General features: G+C 36.1%; 1 protein-coding gene across 1 annotated transcript; it reads right to left on the minus strand.

Moving 5' to 3' along the window:
* Window positions 1-4804: 4804 nt before the first annotated feature.
* Window positions 4805-18365, minus strand: LOC121474079 (transmembrane protease serine 11B-like protein). Its single transcript, XM_041726886.1, has 10 exons — window positions 18303-18365; window positions 14509-14641; window positions 12027-12145; window positions 11861-11928; window positions 9232-9392; window positions 8494-8532; window positions 7616-7790; window positions 6392-6651; window positions 5774-5916; window positions 4805-4966 (listed from the first exon to the last, which is right to left on the minus strand). Exons 1-10 carry the CDS (start codon window positions 18363-18365, stop codon window positions 4805-4807), a joined length of 1323 nt encoding a protein of 440 aa, XP_041582820.1.
* Between the last annotated feature and the right edge of the window lie 2036 nt (window positions 18366-20401).

A 20401-nucleotide genomic window follows, 5' to 3' on the forward strand; every position in this document is an offset into this window, starting at 1 on the left:
TGTAAATCTTTATTTATCATGAAAGTTGATAATGTCACTTGCCAGAATGTTCTTCATACTTCCCTTTAAAATGGAACTTAGGGCGCCTGGGTGGCTCAGCCGTTGACCATCTGCCTTTGGCTCAGGGAGTGATCTGGGAATCCAGAATCCAGATCGAGTCTCACTTTGGGGTCCCCACAGGGAGCCTGCTTCTTCATCTGCCTATGTCTCTGCCTCTCTCTGTGTGTGTTTCTCATGAATAAATAAATAAATAAATCCTTTAAAAAAATAAAAATAAAAAATAAAATGGAACTCAATCAATGCTCTTCCCAAAACCATATTTAACTCCTCCCAGAGGTGATGGCACCCTTATGAAAACTGTGCCCTCTGGGCTATTATTAGCTATCCCCATTTATTTGACACTTGGTACAAATTGATAAGAACATGCACAAATCATCTCAATTTATATTCTTTATTTACCATAAAAAAGGACTGGAAGGGAAGTTTTTTCTTTGTCTTCCCCTGCCTCCTCACAGGACTATACTTTGCCCATTTATTAGTTGTCCAGTCACTCTGTAAGTTTGACATTTATGGAAACTGTGAAGCTTGATGCTTGGATTGCAGTGCCCTCTGCCGGGAGAAATGGTAGAGCACAGGTGTTCTTTAATAAGCCCAGATTTTGGACATAAAAACTAAATTTATTGTTCCTTAAGCAAATACATATATCCTACATAGAAAAATAATTAAAAATAATATATTTATTTATAATATATTTATTTAAATAAGCAATATATTTATTTATATACAAGGCTATTTTAAGGAATTTAAAGTATAATTGAGCTTATATAAATTGGATTGACACACATTTTACTAACACATCTGTGGAAAGCAAATGCATATACCTGTTTTCTTTTCCCTCTTTTACCCACTTAAGGAAAAAATTTAGCTCTCCAGTACCAGACTGAGCTTTTGATCATTTTGCTTTACAGCAAAAGAGATTCTTTACAGAATCTCTTGCTTACTGTCTAAACCCTTCAGCTCTATTTCTACTCTTTTTTGGTATGAAACTTTAGTGTGACTCTGCCTATAAGTCATCATTCTGGTTGATTAACAGAGCACTTTACTGTTTATCTATAGAAACTATCTATTCTTTTCGATAGTAGAAATTAGTTCCAGGGGTCTGTTTTGTGGAACTAGGTTAGGCCAATTTAGTTCAATAATACCTCTCCAAATATCCAAGTGTTCTCTCACATTTCTCAGCCCCCTTAAAATTTAAGGGGCCATTTGAGGAGTTCTGTCTAAGACTCTAAGACCATTCTTGGATATATTTTCAGTTCTGTTAGTGGATCTATTAGCAGCTTTCTCTCTCTGCCATGGAGATTGTGGAGGCTACATGTTCACATGGCAAAGTCAAAGTTACAAGCAGCCTGAATTGCTCATCCAGCTGCCTTGATAATTCATCCTACTGCCAACAGTCTATGAGTGAGAAACAAATTGTGACGCATTAAGCTATGCAGATTTAGGTGTGTGTTACAGTAATCGAGCCTGTCCTGGCAAATGAGGCTGTATTCAGTCACAGTGTTTGACAGCATGTTTTCTCTGCTTTGGATGCCCCACCCAAGTACCTCCACCCCTTCACCAAGAAGTCTTTTTTTGATTTCTTCTTGTTCATCTTTTATGGCTTATCTCAGCTTCAGTTGCCCCCATCCCTCTTCTTGGGTTAGCTGCCTCTTCAATATACTTCTTTGTACATATGTATGGATGAAAGACTCTTGGTTATTTATGGATGGACAAAATTATTTTGTGGTTATCATAGATACTTCCCTTTAGAAAAATTAGCATTGCTCAATGGTTTCAAAAGCTTGGTCTGCATACGCCAGAGGGTCTCTGAGACCCTTTCAAGAGATCTGTGAAATTAAACTGGTGGTGCAAAAGCAATAGTGGTTGAAACTGCTGATACCTTAGTAAATCAAGGTATTGACGTCACTATATTCTTCACTGCCACACAGTCACGGGGAAAAAAAAAATCTAACTTTATCTAAGAATTCCCTGGATGAAACATTAAGAATTATAAACTATAAAATCTTAAGGCTGAGGATGCTTTGTAACATTCTGAATGATGAAATGAGAAGTATATATAAGTATTTTTGCTATATATTGAATTAAAATGGCTCTCCTGAATAAAGGCCTTGAACAATAGTATGACTCACACGCTGAACTCACCACTTTTGTCATGGAACAAGATTTTATTTGAAAAGAACGACTGACAAACTAGATATTTAGAATCAATATTTGCCAAAAATTATCTTGAAAATAAAGGAAATTTGTCCTAATGAAAACAACTGACAGTATTTGTTGCTAATGATAAAATTTGAGATTTAGCATGAAGAATAAATTTTGATAAATTTATATGTGCCTGTTGATACTTAGTGACTTTATGATGGGATCAGTTCTGATATTAATGAATATGATTATGTTTATATTGATTAATAAGAAGCATCAACATTTGGAGCATCTACATAACTCAAAATGACCAATAAATACTGTTACAAATGCATGCATGGATAAAAGATTCATTGAAAATGCAAAACATACTAACTGATTTTAATATAACAGAGCATAAAAAGTTCATTGATCTAGCTAAATTCCACATGGAAGAAATGACCACTTGTTGAGATTTGGTATATTTTCATAGGAGAACATTTACAAATATCTGAAAACACTATTAATATCCTCTTCCCTTTTCAACTACATACCTGTGTAATGCTAGATTTTCTCATATACTTCAACAAAAAATAGATTAACTGAAGAAGCAGACATGAGAAACCAGCCATCTTCTAGTAAGCCAGATATTAAAGATAATGCCATATTTCTCATTTTTTTCTATTGGAAAATATAACTATTTTTTAATAAAAATTCTATGTTTTATGTTAACATGCAATGAGTTTAATACTGTTATTTTTAGTGGATTAAATATTTTAAATAGTTTTCAGTTTAATTCTTAGTGTGATAGGAGCATCAGGGTGGCTCAGTCAGTTCAGTGTCTGCCTTTGGCTCAGGTCATACCCAGGGAGGAATCAGAGTCTCCTTGCTCAGGGGGAAGCCTGCTTCTCCCTCTCCCTTGCCCCTCCCCCTGCTAATGCTCTCTCTTGCTCACTCTCTCTCTCAAATGAATAAAATCTTTTTAAAAATTCTGAGTATGATAAATATCAATAGATACAGGCTGTATATAAACAAAGATTCTTTGAGGTTCTCAGTAATTTTGAAGAATGTAAAGGGATCCTAAGAGATCAAAGTTTGAGAACCACTAATATAACCAGGGATCCAGGATATGGACTTGGCAAAGCTAACAAGCATAGGAAACTAGCTACGTTACTCTACGATTTTAAAAAAACCCACAAAACTATCCATCTGTTTTAAATAGCATATAAGTAGACATGATGCACTTGGCAGTACTTGATTTTTTAAAGTAATCAATAAAATTTTATATATAAAACAGCTGCCTTGGCATTACTACTCCTCATCCAGAAGACAAGTGATCACCTGACCAAACTTCTCAAGCTGGTAGGCTTAAACCCTGGCTGGGTTGGCCCCATCCTCAGGCAATGACTCGGAGCTTCTTGCATCTAGTTATGGGGTACTCACCCTGTGCATCCGCATTGGCCTGCCTGAGCTTCTCCCTTCAGCCTTTTAGGGATGCCTGAGTGGCTCAGCAATTGAGCATCTGCCTTTGGCCCAAGGCATGATTGGAGTCCCAGGATTGAGTCTCACATCAGGATCCCTGCATGGAGCCTGCTTCTCTCTCTGCCTGTGTCTCTGCCTCTCTCTCTCTCTCTCTCTCTCTCTCTGTGTGTGTGTGTGTGTGTGTGTGTGTGTGGTGAATAAATAAATAAAATCTTTGAAAAAAAAGAAAAGAAGATAGCTTTTAAACTACCTTATAGCCTTCTCTCAACCCACGGACCAAGCGGAAACAAGAACAGAAAAAAAGAAAAAGCCACCTGAAAAAGACCATTAAGAAAAATAAAATAAAATAAAATAAAATAAAATAAAATAAAAATAAAACAAAACCACCAAAAAAAGAAAGAAATTTGTCATTAAACAAAGACAGTCTGCTTTCAAATTTGTTTTAATTAAAATACATTATACATTTTCCAGGTTCATAGCTACTTCTATATACATGTGTTATAAATGAAGAATTTCCAGAAACCCTGTATCAACACTGAAGAATTAGTGTACCTGGTCTCTGTAGGTCTAAAATGTGTTTCGCTGAGTTTTGCTGATGGTGAAATTATTTCACAGTGATTTCAAGAGTTGAAGACCCTCATACAAACAAGAGACTCTAATTCAGTGCCTCAGTTCTGGCCAGAATCAGTTTACTACCATACCCTTTCCTCAAATGCTATGACATGAAGCCAGAGAGAGCACGTTCCAACCCAACCCTCAGAAAGTGTTAGTTTCAGTCTCTCATAGCGCTGCCAGAGAGGACAATGGAAAAGGACATACTTTCATAATTCCAGAACGTCTGAGTGACTAAAACCAAGAGCTTTGTGCTATGGCAAGACAGCCATGATTTGGGTTCATGCAGTAGAGAAATAGTAATAGTCCTTTTTGATAGGAGCACTTTCTTTGTTTAGGCCTTCTTGACTAAATATGAGATTTGCTGTTTTGCAAGTTTGCTTAAAATCAAAGTTCATAAATATTCCCTTGGGGCCACAGTTCTTTCAAAACAGCCATTATACACACTGATTTAAAATGCATACTAAATAAGGTTGAAAGTAACCTCAGGCAAAAACGACTTCAGATAGTTGCTAAAGATGCTTTTCTCTTAGATACCAGTCTTGGAGGCAATCCAGTTGCGGTAGGCAGTCACTCGCATATAGACACCTGGCTTATTGACTTCACCACATTTTTCTCCCCAGCTGACTATTCCAACAAGGTACCAAATATTTCGAGAATTGGGATGAACTAGTGGTCCTCCAGAGTCACCCTAAATAAAACAAAGAATATTGATCACTATGAGAATTAACTTCCAGACGCTTTACTAAGTAATAAGCCCGGATAAAGTTTTTGATTCATGCTTCAATCAGACTCTAGGAAAAATGTATGGTGTAAATCCCTGCATCGCCCTTCACCTCATCTTTGGCTGGAATATATTCTCTGGAACTCTTTGGTGTTGACCTGAATCTTGAAAGCATGAACTGATAAGTTATAAGGTCTAGTTCTATGAGAAAGCTTTTGGGAGACAAATATTATAGATGTATTTGGAGAACAAGGCTTCATATCTAAGAAAAGTCGTCAGGACCCCAACCACGAGAAGTCCAAGAAGGTAAGAGAAACGGGCTGAAATTAGTTGAAAATTTTCTGAGATTAGTCTTTTACTGAAATATGGTTAAGATTATGGACTGTGATGCTAGACTACCTTGGTTTGTATTCCAGCTCTTCCACTTACTAGCTATGTGTTCTTGGGCAAATCACTTTACCTTTCTCTGACTCAGTTTTCTTATCTGTAAAATGATAATGATAGTATCTCTATCACAAGGTTGTGACGAGGATTAAATAAATTGTTTATAAAAGACTTTAGTCAGTGCTTGGCCAACTTATTTGTTAAACACTTAAAAACATATGTTGCATGTAGTGGAGAATTACTTTAGCACCAAAGTTGGAAAGAGTTTAACAGAATTGCCAAAGTGCAAATTAACTGAAGCGTAGAATTGTCTCCATATGGATGATTTTCCTAAAATAACAGCAGTTATTTATACACCGTGTGGCCGATGTGACTGGTGTCCAGACTTACCTGGCAGGCATCTTTATTTCCTTCCAAGTACCCAGCACATAACATTGTGTCTGATACTAAACCATCATATCCTTCCCTAGCATTACAAGTGTTTGTGTCAATAATCTTCACAGGTGCCTTCTGAAGTACCTCTGGGTATTTACCTAAAGGAAGTAAACATTACCAGTAAAAGAGCTGCTCTGAAACAGAACAGGATGGAAAACTTGTTCTTTCCTCTGTGCATAAAACCTATATCTGACTCTTGCTCATTCTTAATATTAGAAAGTCCACTCAGTTTCCTCACCCCAATCAATAAAACAGAAATTTTCAAAGAATAATTAGAAATCTTTTAAATGCTGCCTTTCTATGTCTTTACCTCTCTTCTTATATCTTTGACCCAGAACTTTCTCAATTAGTTTCTCCATGTTGGGGAGTTCTTATAACCAACTGGTTTCCACAGAATGCTCCAAACCAAGGCAATTTGCAAAGCCATAACTCCATATGCATGATTTCCTGAGACATTTCCTGGGAGAACTAGGCATCCTTAAGTAAATGATGCCTTTGACTTTGTACCTTGGTCACTATTTTTTCTTGCTGCTTTTGTACTCAAACACTATGTTAAGCCTTCACTGAACTTACCATTATATGAAAACGCTCCCCATCCTGTAACAACAACTCCTTCACCTGGTGGAAAAACCTGTGTAGCTTCAGGAAGACAAACTCGATGTACATCATTCTGAAATAAGACTTTCTCACTGAGCTGAATAACTGCAATATCATCATGATGTTCACCCTGGATGTAGTCCTCATGAACAATAATTTGTTGAACATAACGTTGCATGTAAGGGGGATTTACTCTGGTGCCAAAGCTGACGGTATAGTTTTTTGGATTTTTTGTCCTAAAGAAACAAAAATTATGTATTTTGTATTTATTTCAAAATAATAGAAATACGGCCTGCATAAAATGTACTCTTTTCATGACAATATTCCCTTGCTCTATTGCTCATTAGCAGTGACAGTCTGACCTTTTAAATTCATTTAAAAAAAATCTTGTTTGGGATCCCTTGGTGGCACAGAGGTTTAGCGCCTGCCTTTGGCCCAGGGCGCGATCCTAGAGACCCGGGATCGAATCCCACGTCGGGCTCCTGGTGCATGGAGCCTGCTTCTCCCTCTGCCTGTGTCTCTGCCTCTCTCTCTCTCTCTCTCTGTGTGACTATTGTAAATAAATAAAAATTTAAAAAATAAAATAAAAAATAAAAAAATCTTGTATGAGTCTCTATACCATATACTATGTAAAGCAAAGGGAATATAGAAATTTAAATTAATAGTCATGACTTCAAGTCTAATGAAAGGCATAAACACAGCTATAATTTGCTTAAATACTTTGTTTATAATTAGCAGGGCAACAGAACAGGGGAACTTAAATCTGCATGCTTTAGGGAACAGAGATTTCTTAGGGAAAGTAGCATTTTGGGTAAGACTATAGAGCTGAGTCATAGTTGCCTGAAAGATAAAGAGAAGTGGCCAGGCATGTGCAGAGAAGGAGGGAGGTATGAAACACGATGATGTGTTTTAGCAACTATGAGTAGTTAGGGATATCTGGAGTATGAAGTGACGAGAGATAAGAATCATGTAAAAAAATGCAGTATCAAAAAAAAAATGTAGTATCAAGAATGAATGACTCTTTGAATTCTTGCAGGTAATGCAGGAATATCTTAGAATGGCTTCCTATATAATTTATCTTCCAAACGAGAACACTTGAGACAAGAGTGCTACTGATAATTAAGCTGGGATAACAGGTGAAGACTGGAGCTATTCCAGGGTCTTTTGTGTCCCTGGTCTTGGGCAACATGGTAAACTTACTTTTGAAAGCAGTGTGCTGCAGTCACCAGGTATCTTTCACTGATTAAAGATGCCCCGCAGTGGTGTTGGCCATTTTTTTTGAGAGTTGCTTGCCACGGCCATTCTCCTTTCTGAGCGTTGGAACCTCCCTTGATTCTATCATATGTTGCTGACATCCTTGCTCGTATCCCACAGCCTGTCAGAGTCAGTTTTGTTCCATTGAGAGAAGGAAGATAATGCTTATTTGATTATAAAGCAGAGAGTGAGCTGAGTTATTCTAGTGTGGTTCTATCTGACAATATCTTGCACTGAAGAGGACAGGATGTAATCTGCATAGGAATCACTAGCAGCCCCTGGATCATCTCCATACCCAGCATAGTATCTCCAAGATACTTCAGCACTTGGAGATTATGACAGCTGTGGGAGGCAGATAAAGTCATGGGTAAGTCCACAGTCTCTGCAACCCTAATTTGAGTTCTGACCACACCATTCACAAACTGGATGAACTTGGGCAGATTATTTCACTTCTTAGTGCTTTAGTTTCTCCAGGTCTCAAATGGGATGATAATAATATCTACCTTTAGGATTGTTGTGAAGATTAAATGAGTTGTATGTAAAGAACTTAATTAGAAGTATGCCTAGCTAACAGTAATAAATCCTATTATGTCTTAGACCATATCGCACAATTTTTTTAGATTTTATTTATTTATTCATGAGAGACACAGAGAGAGAGGCAGAGACATAAGCAGAGGGAGAAGCAGGCTCCTCACAGGGAGCCTGATGTGGGACTCCATCCCAGAACTCCGGGATCCCGCCCTGGGCCAAAGGCACACGCTCAACCGCAGGGCCACCCAGGCATCCCCATCTCGCACATTTAAATAAGAAGTTTCTGGACTTACGGTTGTTGATAATCTTTTCAGCATCAACCTTACTGATTTCTGAAATAAAACAAAAAGCTCATGGTAAATATAATACCTAGCATTAATCCATTGACTGTGGGGCCAATGTAGTAAGATGCTAGGTTCAACACTGTAGAACAGTCCAGAAATAATTTTGACTATCAGGATAAAATGTCAGTAGAAAGGACAGAATATCAGATTATTTGAATTGTTCTTTTACTAGATGTGAATGTCTGATACGAAAATACCACCATCATAGTTCCACATGAGAGACCTTTTTTTATTTAGTTGAAACTGTATTCTTTATTATCTAAGATGGAAAATTGCCAGTATCTTTTCTTAGAAGAAGAAGAGCCACAAGTGAACCTGATTCCTGTCAGTAAACAAAAATAACTTTTAAAAAGTGACTTATCTTATAAAGACAAATTGTATGCTATTTTTGAAAATTATAGGAGATTATGAAAAATATTTAAGACACACCATTACTTATAGGGACTGTTCAAAATTTTACTACTTGTTTTATAATGAGAAGCAGTTTTCCCCCCAGAACTGCTTTCAGATATGGCATTATTATGACTTGATTATTCTGTTCTCAATAACATAAATTACTGCTCTGATATAAAATAATGACATATTCATTCAAAAAACTGAGTATCAGCTTTGCACATGGTACTTGTAATATATGTTAGAAATAAAAAAATGAGAGTAACGCTGCTCCTATTTAATACATAAGCTTACCCATGAGCCTAAGCGAATTAGGATCTGTAGTCAAAGAGCCTGCATGGTTCCTCAGCATCTGGCGTAAGACGCTTTCAATTCTTCTTCTTGTATTTTCCTTCATTGATCTGGGAGCCTTGAATACCAACCATATATGTGCAGTGACACTGCTGTTATGAGGACTGGAAACAAGATAAATATGTTTCAACAAGATAAACATATTTCATATGTTACCAAAAAATAACGTTTCCTTCCTCATTCTTGGGTCTTTCAAATTTTTACTTATTCTGCCTTATTATGGGTTTGTGCAGTACCTTCACTTTTGAGTAATCACAGGATCATCCATCTGCCTACATTTATTTGGTGACAGTATGCATGCAGCTATGATATTCATCTTAGAGGACAAGTAGTTCTACAAATCTGAAAAATAGGAAAGGCCTGAAGCACAGGGTAGAAGTACCATGTAAAAGGGATTGAACCCTGAGTTGGGCTCTGTGCTTAGTGCAGAGTCTGCTTGGGATTCTCTCTCTCTCTCTCTTCCTCTGCCCCTCCCACTCGTGCTCTCAATCTGTCTCTAAAATAAATAAATAAATCTTCTTTTAAAAAAGAAGTACCAAAAAAAAAAAAAAGTACCACATAAGAACTGGGCTCACTTATTCATGCATTCATCAATCATTTATTGAGCAACTGCTATAGACAAATAACTGGAATAGGTGCTACTAGTGATGCAAGGGTAACTAACAAATAGTTCCTATCCTCCAGGAATTTCCAGATTTCTAGGAGATAAGACATGTATACAAAATACTACAATAAATTAGGCAGAAGCAATGATACTTATTTTATCTTATCTGCAAATAGAAGAAGGATAGTCATTTTTTACTCAAAGAATCAGAGAAATTTTCATGGAAGAGATGACATACACATTGGACCTTAAAACATTGTTATTATTACTTCATTATCAAGCAGCAAATTTCATCGGACAGAGAAAAAGAGGAGTACTATTCCAGAATAACAGGATAGCAACAATTAATTAGCATTTACTGAACATATGCTGTGTTCTAGGTACTTATTTTCACATTTATTATCACATTTAACCTCCATCACAACCCTGTAGCATAGGTGTCATTATCTGCATTTTATGGACAGAGGAAAATGGAGGCTCTGAGAGGTTACCTAATATGTGCAAAGTTATATAGCTACTACACTCAGAACAGATTCAGTACAATTGACTCTATAACACAGGCTTTTTACATTGTACTGTCTTCCTTTACCCAGTCACAGAGACAATAGTGTCCAGGAGATTGGGCTCAGATGGAGGAAGACTTTCAACTAGCCAAGGGTAGCAGTAGAGAGAAGTTGTTGAATAAAACCATGCTTGAGGAAGATGAATCTGACTTTGGTCTTCAAGAAAGATTGATTTGGACATAAAGATGTGAGAAACCTAAGAGGCTAACTAATGAACATGTAGGGCTTGTCAAGCAGCTTTGAGTCTAGCATCTGAAGTGGCATTATTATGCTTTGGCTCTCCATGACAGATAACTAACCTTTTGTCATATAAATTGGTAATCAGCTCTAGGAAAAACTCAGATCACACAAGTTTGATTATCATAGAAGGGTATACCAAAATGAAAATCTCTGTCCTAAAACCTCTCCATCACGTTTGGGCCCACACTGCCTATGGATACCTAGAGTTGCATTAATGGGAGAACAAAGCAGAAACTTTCCAGTGGTTGCAATTATCTCTGAAAGATACCTGGGCCCTTCAATTTTAGCCTCCAATCTCTTTCCAATACTAAAATCAACACTCAAGGTTAATACTAGTTAAGATCTTGACATGTTCTGCAATTTCAAGAGTCTCACGAACTCCAGGAGCAAGGGGAAAAGGGCTAGGCATAGTCTGGTGGCATTGATGAAGGTAAAAGCAATTCATTGGAAATGTGTTTATATACACATCTTCTTTGGTCCTGAGTACAGGTTTATGAGAGGGGCAGTGAGGGTGCTATTTTCAGTATTTTACAGATAGGTGAGCAGACTCAAAGTCATATAATGATTCACCCAAGGCGTTCGGGCTACCGAGTGGCAAAAGGTGAGCTCAGGTTGATTAATTCCTGTTCTAAGCCTCCTTCTGCTATTCCATGCTATGTTAAACCCACATGCAGAGGACACGTTGCCTATTTTACTCCTTGTTATGGACTAGAAGGACCTCCTTGTCATCACAGCTTGGTGTAGATCTGCTCCTTTCTACCTTGTAAGAATTCTGGGTAGTTCCACAGGTGTTTAGCTGACTTGCAAGAAGAGAGATATGAGAAAACAGGGTCTGTATTTATACTACTGCTAAATAAAAAATGTTAGACTATCAAACATTGGTCAAAGGGATCATCTGCTATCTGCTGGATATAAAGTCTTAAGAAACCTGAGTGATGAGGCATTTAATGAATAATAAATTCTCAATAGATCTAATGAATAAACTAGATAGTCCAATCTTTGCTTGGTTTTATATTGAACAATCATTCTGACATTTAGCTTAGGATAATTCTGTTTGTTAGTCACTTATTGGCTTTTTGACTCTCAAAATTATTTTTACAGAGTTACTTGAAATATGTATGTATGTACAGACTGATCTCTTTTCTAACTATCATTAGTTACTTACATCAGCGTGATGACTTGAGAATTAATATATTGTCTGTAAATGCTAGAACTTTGAAATGCATCAACCATCTGTTAAAGAGAACATAGAATCAAATATCAAATTCCAATAATATATTTATATTTCAGTGAACTAACAATGAAATAAATATAGGAAAATCCTAATTTACCTTAGTCTCAAGAATTTTGCTAAGATAGTTATTTTCCAGTGATGTCTCTTTTTGATAATTTCTGTTATATGGGATATCCAACACTTTAAAGCTGCCTTGGTAATAGTATGTCGTGTTTTCTGTGAGATAAAAACATGATCCAAGAGTTATTTAAATGAAATGGATTTCAAATGCAAATATAGATCACACAGTAATATCAACTAGTAAATATTGCGCTCATATTTGACATTGATAAAGTCTGTATATCTTTCTGGCACAGTTGATTAGAAGTCCTCGGTGTTGTGAAAAGTGTTTATCAGGCCCATAATGCAGCAGATATAGATATATACAAAGGTAAGAAAGAAGAGTAATATCTTGATTGAGACAGGACTGTACACTATAACTGAGATTTCTGCCACATAACCACCAGCCTATGAGTAAAGATTTTTACCATTTATTATGTACCATGGGAAGATACTTTATAAAAAACATATGAAGTATACCCATTTCTTTTTTCAGGAGAAATGTGGTCTCGGATATTCAGTAACTTAGCTGATATCATACAGCTACTGTGAGCCAAGGATCAAAATTTGATTTGACTACAAAGTACACACCTAATCCATTATACTTCCTTCCCAAATTTTCATCGATACTAAGCCATTTGATATATGATACATCTTACCTCTAATATGTGATAGATATGAAGTTGTTATACAGCCCATAACATATAGAAAGAACCAAATAAGTATTAATACTATTTTGCATTACCTTTGAAGACTATGTGATGGAAGAGACAGGCTCAATATGAATGAAATCATTACATGAGTAATAATATGATGTAATTAAATGATAATGGTAATTGTTTATAGGTTCTATATGAATGTAGAGAAGGAAAGCACCATAATTAAAATAAAATATGACTTACTATTATAAATGTGGTGAAAATATTTTACAGTGAGAAAGGTGATAGAAAAAGAAATCAGAAACTTCTAAAGAAAATGCTGGAAATGGATTATTTATGAATAATAATTTGTAAACCAACATTGTTCTTTGTAGTTAGTCTGTCTGGGGTCATGGATCTTTAACTGTAGAACTCAAACTTTGCAATGGTAGGTCTTACCATAAGTAATAAAAAATATATATATCTTGAAACTATTCAACTTTCTTTTTTATAATTCAGTGTTCACAGTTCATCCTTCAGTTCTTTATTTAGATTCTTAAGTATTTATACCTATTATGATAATCAGGCTGCCATGAATATTCCTCAATGTATGAATTGACAAGATACAAACTTTTTATTATAACTGCATGGTGCACTTTTCCAAGAGCCAATGGAAAACTAAATATTTTATGTCTAAGACATTTAAGACTAAGAAAGCACACACTAGAACAAGGAATTGAATATTAATTTAATTCTGTACAGTACTCCTAATGGGTCACAGAGATGGCTCATTATGCTAAGGTCACTGTGAAATCAGTCACTGAGCTCTGTTGGTACCTGGTGAAATGAAAACAACCCTTTAGGGATGGGATATTCATAAGGCACACCTGCACCTTATAATTAACATTCCCATTTCTCTAGGTAGTTCAAATGACAATATGAATTGAGAAAGATGGATAAGGGGCAGAAAGAAAGAAATTGTTTTATAACTTTTCCATAACTTGATTACTTGGAACTTATTTCTGTAAAGAAAACTTACAGCTTACACACAACACACACACACATGCGTGCACGTGCACACACACACACTTTTGTTTTTGTACAGTGTTCTGGAGTACGACAGAGTTTAAGCATAAATTATGGGAACACTTTTATTTAAATTTGACAGAGTAAAAGCACTTCCTTTACATTCTCCTTCCTCTAAGATTATAAAAAGACCAAAAGACAAGGGTAAGGGGCTCATTTCCAAGGAAACAAAAGAAAACCATAACTCCAGACTGAAAACTATGAAGCAAATATTCTCCAAAATGTGAACTACACACTAGAGTGAGGAATGATAGAGAGATAGATACATCTCTTCCCAAGATGAGTTGAATGTAGGTCTTTCCAAAAGTTTTCAATGATTCTATGATTAGAATAATGAGACTTCAGGGTCTGGGAGAGAGACATGTTTCCATAGAATCCTATTTTGACCCTACAGAATGACAGTAGTGAAAATAAAAGTGAACCATAGTAATGTGCCTTTTTTTTTGGTGTGTGTTCTATCTCCCAGCTGAAGCAACCTGCTAGAGGTGAATTGGGATAAACAAGGGAGAGAAGTCAGGATTACTACATCATAATTCGGAGAGTCCATAAATTAAGGTGCTTTCTTCAAGACTACTCCAGCTTCTTGTGTTAAAAACTGAAGATAAGTGTCCCATAGGTGTTGGGTCTTGGGTCACTGACGGCCATTTTAAAGGAAGATAGGTAATTTATTGTTTGCAATTATCTCTATGTCTTTGGTAGAAATGGAAATAAAGTTTACAACAAACTGAAATAAATAAAAATATATTCTTTACCAACCTACTGCCAGAAAATGAACCAGGAGACCAATAGTTATTCCCAGGATTGCCAATACTCCAAACACAATGAGGGCAATCATCCATAGCGGCAAAGATGGACGGGGAGCTATGACTGGTCTGCAAATAAAAGATATGAATATAAAAGGTATATCAGAAAAAAATCACAGTCATTCCATATCTTTACTTCTTTCTTCTTGCTCACCCCCAGAAGTTCAATTTAAGCATCGTAGTAGCAGAAGTATGAGGAAAAGAAAGGAAAGGAAGAAAGAAAAGAAAGGAGGGAAAAAGAATGGGGAGGAAAAGAATAAAGGAAAGAAGTTTAAAATAGAACCTCTCTGGATCTGTGCTATGAAATTATTTTTCAGGAGTATAATGGTGCCTTGTTCCCTCCCACCAGTGACAGAGTTAGTATCAATAAGTGAAGCCCTTGCCAGGATGGAGAGGAAGAAGGGAGAAAAACAGAAATGTCTTAGGAATTTTTTATACCAAAGCCTATCATAATTCTTGAAATCTGATCATGATTCCATTTTATTTATTATGTCCCTATTATATACATAGAACACATACAAATATGAAGTGTTATGTTGAGTAAGAGCAGTGTCCATCTTTCTTACTAGCTTATTTATGGTTATAGTTCAAAGAGATCTTGTGTAGAGTAGCATGCTATGATCAACCTAGAGTAAGTTAGGTATTTTCACCGTGTTTCATTTGGATAACAAATAGGTATTGCCTAAATTGAAATAGGGATTTGGGTAACTTTCCAGATAAAGAGGCATGAGAAGACAATCTAGTAAGATGGAACAACAGGCAGTGCTCAAAGAATGGCCAGCAATTCAACTTCCTTGCCGCAGACTATGTCATGGTTTGGCCAAAGATGAAGCTGGACAGTATAATGAGTAATTTTAAGTGTCATCTTTGGCTAGGTTATAGTGCCAAGTTGTTTGATCAAACATGAGTCTACATGTTTCTGTGAAAGTATTCTTGTAACTGTAATAAACATTTATAATCAGTTGACTTTAAGATTACCCTCTATAAGTAAGTGGGCCTCATCCAATCGGTTGAAGGCCTTAAGAGGTAAAACTGAGCTTTTCATGAGAAGAAAAAAATTCTGCCTTCAGAGTAGAAATCCTGCCTGATGGGATGAGCACTGGGTGTTATGCTAAATGTTAGCAAATTGAACAATAAAATTTTTTTTTTTAAAAAAAGAGCTCTCTCTTTTAAAAAATTCCTGCCTGAGTTTCCAGTCTTACCCAATGTTACAATTGTGTGAAGAAATTCCTTAAAATAAAATATCTCTATCTTAGATATATAGATTCTATGGTTATATATCTATTTATATGCCTATCTATCTATCTAATGATGAAAAAGAGAAAGAGAGGAGAAGGAAATAGAGAAAGAGATATCCTATTGTTTCTGTTTCTCTGGAAAATCCTCATACAGAGGCAACAACAAGGATTTTGTTGCCACACAAAGATGTTTAGATTTTGCCTTAAATATTGGGGCTCCTCCAAGTGTGATTGGAAGACAGCCTTCATCAAAATCACCTGAGAGTGCTTATTACATATGCAGATTACAAGACACTACCTCAGATCTAATGAATTCAAATTCTGAAAAAGTCTGAGAATTTGCAGTTTAACACTCTTATTAATGAAGATACTTACTAAACTATATGCTATCTTTTTTTTAATTTTATTTTATGATAGTCACAGAGAGAGAGAGAGAGAGGCAGAGACATAGGCAGAGGGAGAAGCAGGCTCCATGCACTGGGAGCCTGATGTGGGATTCGATCCTGGGTCTCCAGGATCGCGCCCTGGGCCAAAGGCAGGCGCCAAACCGCTGCGCCACCCAGGGATCCCACTATATGCTATCTTCATGGCAAAGTTGGAAAACTTTAATCTAGCCAGGCCAATAATCAAGGTTTTCAGATTAGAAGTGGCTTTGGAGGGGAGTGTGTATGATGTATTGTATTGGATCTCAGATAAAAATAAATTGGGTTGATGCTTCCAGAAGAACAAGTTAGTGTGTGTATGTGTGTGTGTGTGTGTGTGTGTGTTAATACATCCTCTGTTGATTTTTTTCCCACTCTCTTTGAAAGCTCTTTCATACTTCTTTTTCCCCTCAAACCTCCAGCATCATTTGCCCCATCCTCAATCTTAGCTGATAACCTTACTTCCTGGTCCAACTGAGAAAATTAAAAGCGTCAGAAGAGAATATTTACAACTCCATCACCACATTTGTGAACTTCTCTTCATCTATACCCCACACTCTGCTTTTTCTTCTTGTTACTGTAAATAAACAGTGCCCCTGTTCTAAGGCAACCCCTGTATCATCTCATCTCATTCTTCAACCTGTTTCTAATCTATGTTGCAGCCAGTTCAAACTACTCAGAATTCCATGAACAACCAAACTCGTTTCCACCTCCATGTCCTTGCACACTCTGATTCTTCTGCCTAAAATGTCCACCCTCAAGTCCACCCAGTGAGCTCCCAGTCAACTTCATCACTCAACTCTCTCATCTCCTCTTTGTTGAGGTCTTCCATGGATCACCCTAACATGGATTGACATTGAGAGTATTTTTTATTTTTTATTTTTACGTGGCAGTTTTTTCACCTCTAGTCAAGACCATTTTAGGGTCTGGTCCATGTCATTAATTATTGTTGAAGTTGTTATTGTTTTATGACCAGATCATATTGTGGGGTCTCACCCATTATAGATTATATTGGTTGAAGTAGTGAATAAATGAAGCCAAGAGATATTGAGGACAATGAGATTATGAAGGATAAATAGATCAGAGGGATACAAATTATGGAAAGCCTTCAGTGCTAATCAAAAGAGTTTTTTACTTTATCTGTGGAAATGACTAAGATGAGGACATGCAGTGCTTAGGATGATGAATCTGCAATCTGCACGATGACAGTTTAAAGGAGGGAGAAAAATGAAAGAGGAGGACCAATGAGCAAAGTGGCTAATATAATCAATGGGAATAGAGTGATGGCATCCTGGATTGTGGTAGTAAGAAAAGAAACAAAGTGATGAACATTTATCGTAGAGTATTTGTCAGCATTTGGTAATTAACTATCTTGGTAAAGGATAGGAATATGTCAAAGATGACGTAAGATTTTATCTCGAATAGTAAAAGAGTCAAAGTCTTGGAGAGGTAAGTTTGGGGGGAAATGGTAAATATTTTATATCTAAAATTTAAGAGACATTTAAATTTCCACAACACAAATGGAGATGTCAGACTAGTAATTAACTGAGGAACCATGGTTGGGGTTAATTTAGGAGTCATCAAAAAACAGGGAACAAACAAAGCTGTGAAACTGGATTACTAAATTTAGTGCTTGATATATAAAATATAGTATAGAATTGACATTTCTCTTTCTGAGGCAAACATTTATTTCCATCCTAACTACAACTAATTTATCTCAACTTTTTCATGCCTTTTCTGATTTTTTATAGTCTCATTGTTCAACATCACTCAAAAGACTAAATTATCAGCATATGTTTCTTTAAAAAAAAAACAACCATTTTATTTATTTATTTAATAGGAGGAGGGGGAGAGAGAGTGCAAGCAGGGGGAGCAGCCAACAGAGGGAGAAGGAGAATCATGCTGCCTGCTGAGCAGGGACTCCCCCAACAAAGGGCTTGATCCCAAGACCTTGGAATCATGACCTGAGCCTCGAGCTGAAGGCAGATGCTTAACTGACTGAGCCACCAGGTGCCCCTGTCAGTATATGTTTCTTAACTGTAAAATTCTAACTCTTGTCCACCTTTCAATGATGGGTAAGCACTTACCTCATCTCCCAGGTATTCAGTTCCACCAAAACTACTTTGCCTACCTCTTGGTTCTCTAATCATTGCTCCACACCCTTTCCTTATTTTTCTGTCTCTCATAAATTCTCACGAGTTCTTTTCCTATAAGTCTCTTGACTGGGGATTTATTTGTACATTTCTTGATTTGCTTTGTTTTACTTTTAAATCTTTACCTTAGGACAGGACCTCACACAGATTTGGGCAATTTTTCTTTCCTTTAATCTTTTCAATTAGTTTTAGGATTGGTATTTTTATAAGTACAGAAATAAATCTAAATCTATTAAAATGTGATAAGATAAGGTATCTAGGAATTCATCCAGACACTATGGCTTAAAAGAGGACTGAAATAACTTCCTAATTTCCATTTATCTTTCACTGAAAAATACTGTAGAGTTTTATATTTCCATTTCCTATTCTTTTTTTCCATTTTGATTATTGCTTGACAGCAGTTCAGATGCTTCTCTCAGTTGTAGCTACCTTTAACTGATAAACTAAAGAGCTTGTACACCATGACACAAATTAAATATCTGTTTAAAAATGGCCCACAGATTGGAAGATTGGCTCCCCAATCTTCCCACACAGAAAAATCACTCAACAATTTAGCCAACATTTCTGGTACTTTATACTACTATAAATTCTTCTGAAAAACCACATAGGGGAGAATTACTGAAAGAGGATACAGAATATCAATTATATCTTGCCTCAAAAAATAAAAACAAAAAACAACAACAAACTCTTGGCCATGATATCTCAATGCTCCTTGGCAAGGATCTAAAACACCACTTTCTTCTAAGACTTTTTCCACTCTGTTCTAGAAAACTAACCTTAAGAAAACAATTGAAATTGATGAAATATAGCATTGAAGTTTTTACTTCTACCTCTAGTATACCTTTTCTTCCTCTTGGCCATTCATTATGCAGGCACCCATATGCAACCACAAGATTGACTAAGGTCTCCTCAAAAGCATCTGCAGAAACAACCATGTTTCCAAATGCCTCCAAGCTCCTCTGGGCAGATTAATGCCTCAATCTGTGAAGTTAACCACTACTTTAGGGCTTGAATCTTTTCTAGGTGACTAGGAGTACTTGGAAACAATGGATTAATGCTTTGAAATCTTTCAGGTGAAGACTTTATACAAGTACTAAAATGTTGGAGAAGAAGATGCTCTATTAAAACACACACACACACACACACACACACACACACACACACACATCCTTCCAGCAAAGTTTTATCTGTCTTATAGGCAAAACAAAAACAAAATAATCATATTGTTTACTTTCTAGTTATTAAATGTGTATGATCACCCTTTCTTTTACTGGTAGATCAGAGATGTGGCTAATTAGAAAACATCAGGGTTATGAATAATATGACATATCTAATAAAGAATTTGCACAACAGTAAATTATTTAGTTAAAAAAAAAGTTGTTACCATAAACCATCACAGTGAGTATACTCTTTCTAGTAACATTTTTAAATGAATAATGATATTGTATATTATATATGCATGTGTGTGTGCATGTCTTAACTAAAAAACTGACTCAAGATGCAAAATGTTAGAGAAATATTTGCATAAGACATGCATTTATATTTTACAGTTATCTGAACATTAAATATTTTATAATTAGGTTCACTGTATTTTGATGCAAATGTAAGCTGAAAGTATTTTTTAAGTGGCATTAATAATCACTCTTCACTTAACATAATAATCATCTAGTTAGATACTTTAAAAATAAATAGCACATGTCTATACATGATTCTCTTATAGTTTATGAACATTTTACAGATAAAAATGCATAGTTTATATATGATTCCATAGAAAACACCAATGAAGCAATGGTACTGTGAGATTCAGGACTGTATTTATGAAAGCAGTTTAGAAAGCACAAGATAGAGTGCCTCAGTCAGTTAGGTGGCTGCCTTCAGCTCAGGTCATGATCTCAGAGTCCTGGGAATGAGTCCCAAGCTAGACTTAGTGGGAAGTCTACTTCTTCCTCTCCCCCTCCTTCTGTGCTCCCTCTCAAATAAATAAATAAAATCTTTTTTTAAAAAAAGAAAGCACAAGATATTAAACAAATACA

This window comes from Vulpes lagopus, chromosome 12 (genome assembly GCF_018345385.1).
Source record: "Vulpes lagopus strain Blue_001 chromosome 12, ASM1834538v1, whole genome shotgun sequence".
Classification (NCBI taxonomy): domain Eukaryota; kingdom Metazoa; phylum Chordata; class Mammalia; order Carnivora; family Canidae; genus Vulpes; species Vulpes lagopus.

Bases quoted from the DNA above. Each gene is read 5' to 3' on its own strand.
- LOC121474079 (XM_041726886.1), bottom strand. From the start codon at position 18,365: ATGATTAGAGAACCAAGAGGTAGGCAAAGTAGTTTTGGTGGAACTGAA. The intron at 7,791-8,493 runs GTAAGTCCAGAA...TGACTCTGACAG, and splicing joins TGAAAAGATTATCAACAACC to GCTGTGGGATACGAGCAAGG. The intron at 4,967-5,773 runs GTAAGTCTGGAC...TGTTTTATTTAG, and splicing joins GAAATAAAGATGCCTGCCAG to GGTGACTCTGGAGGACCACT.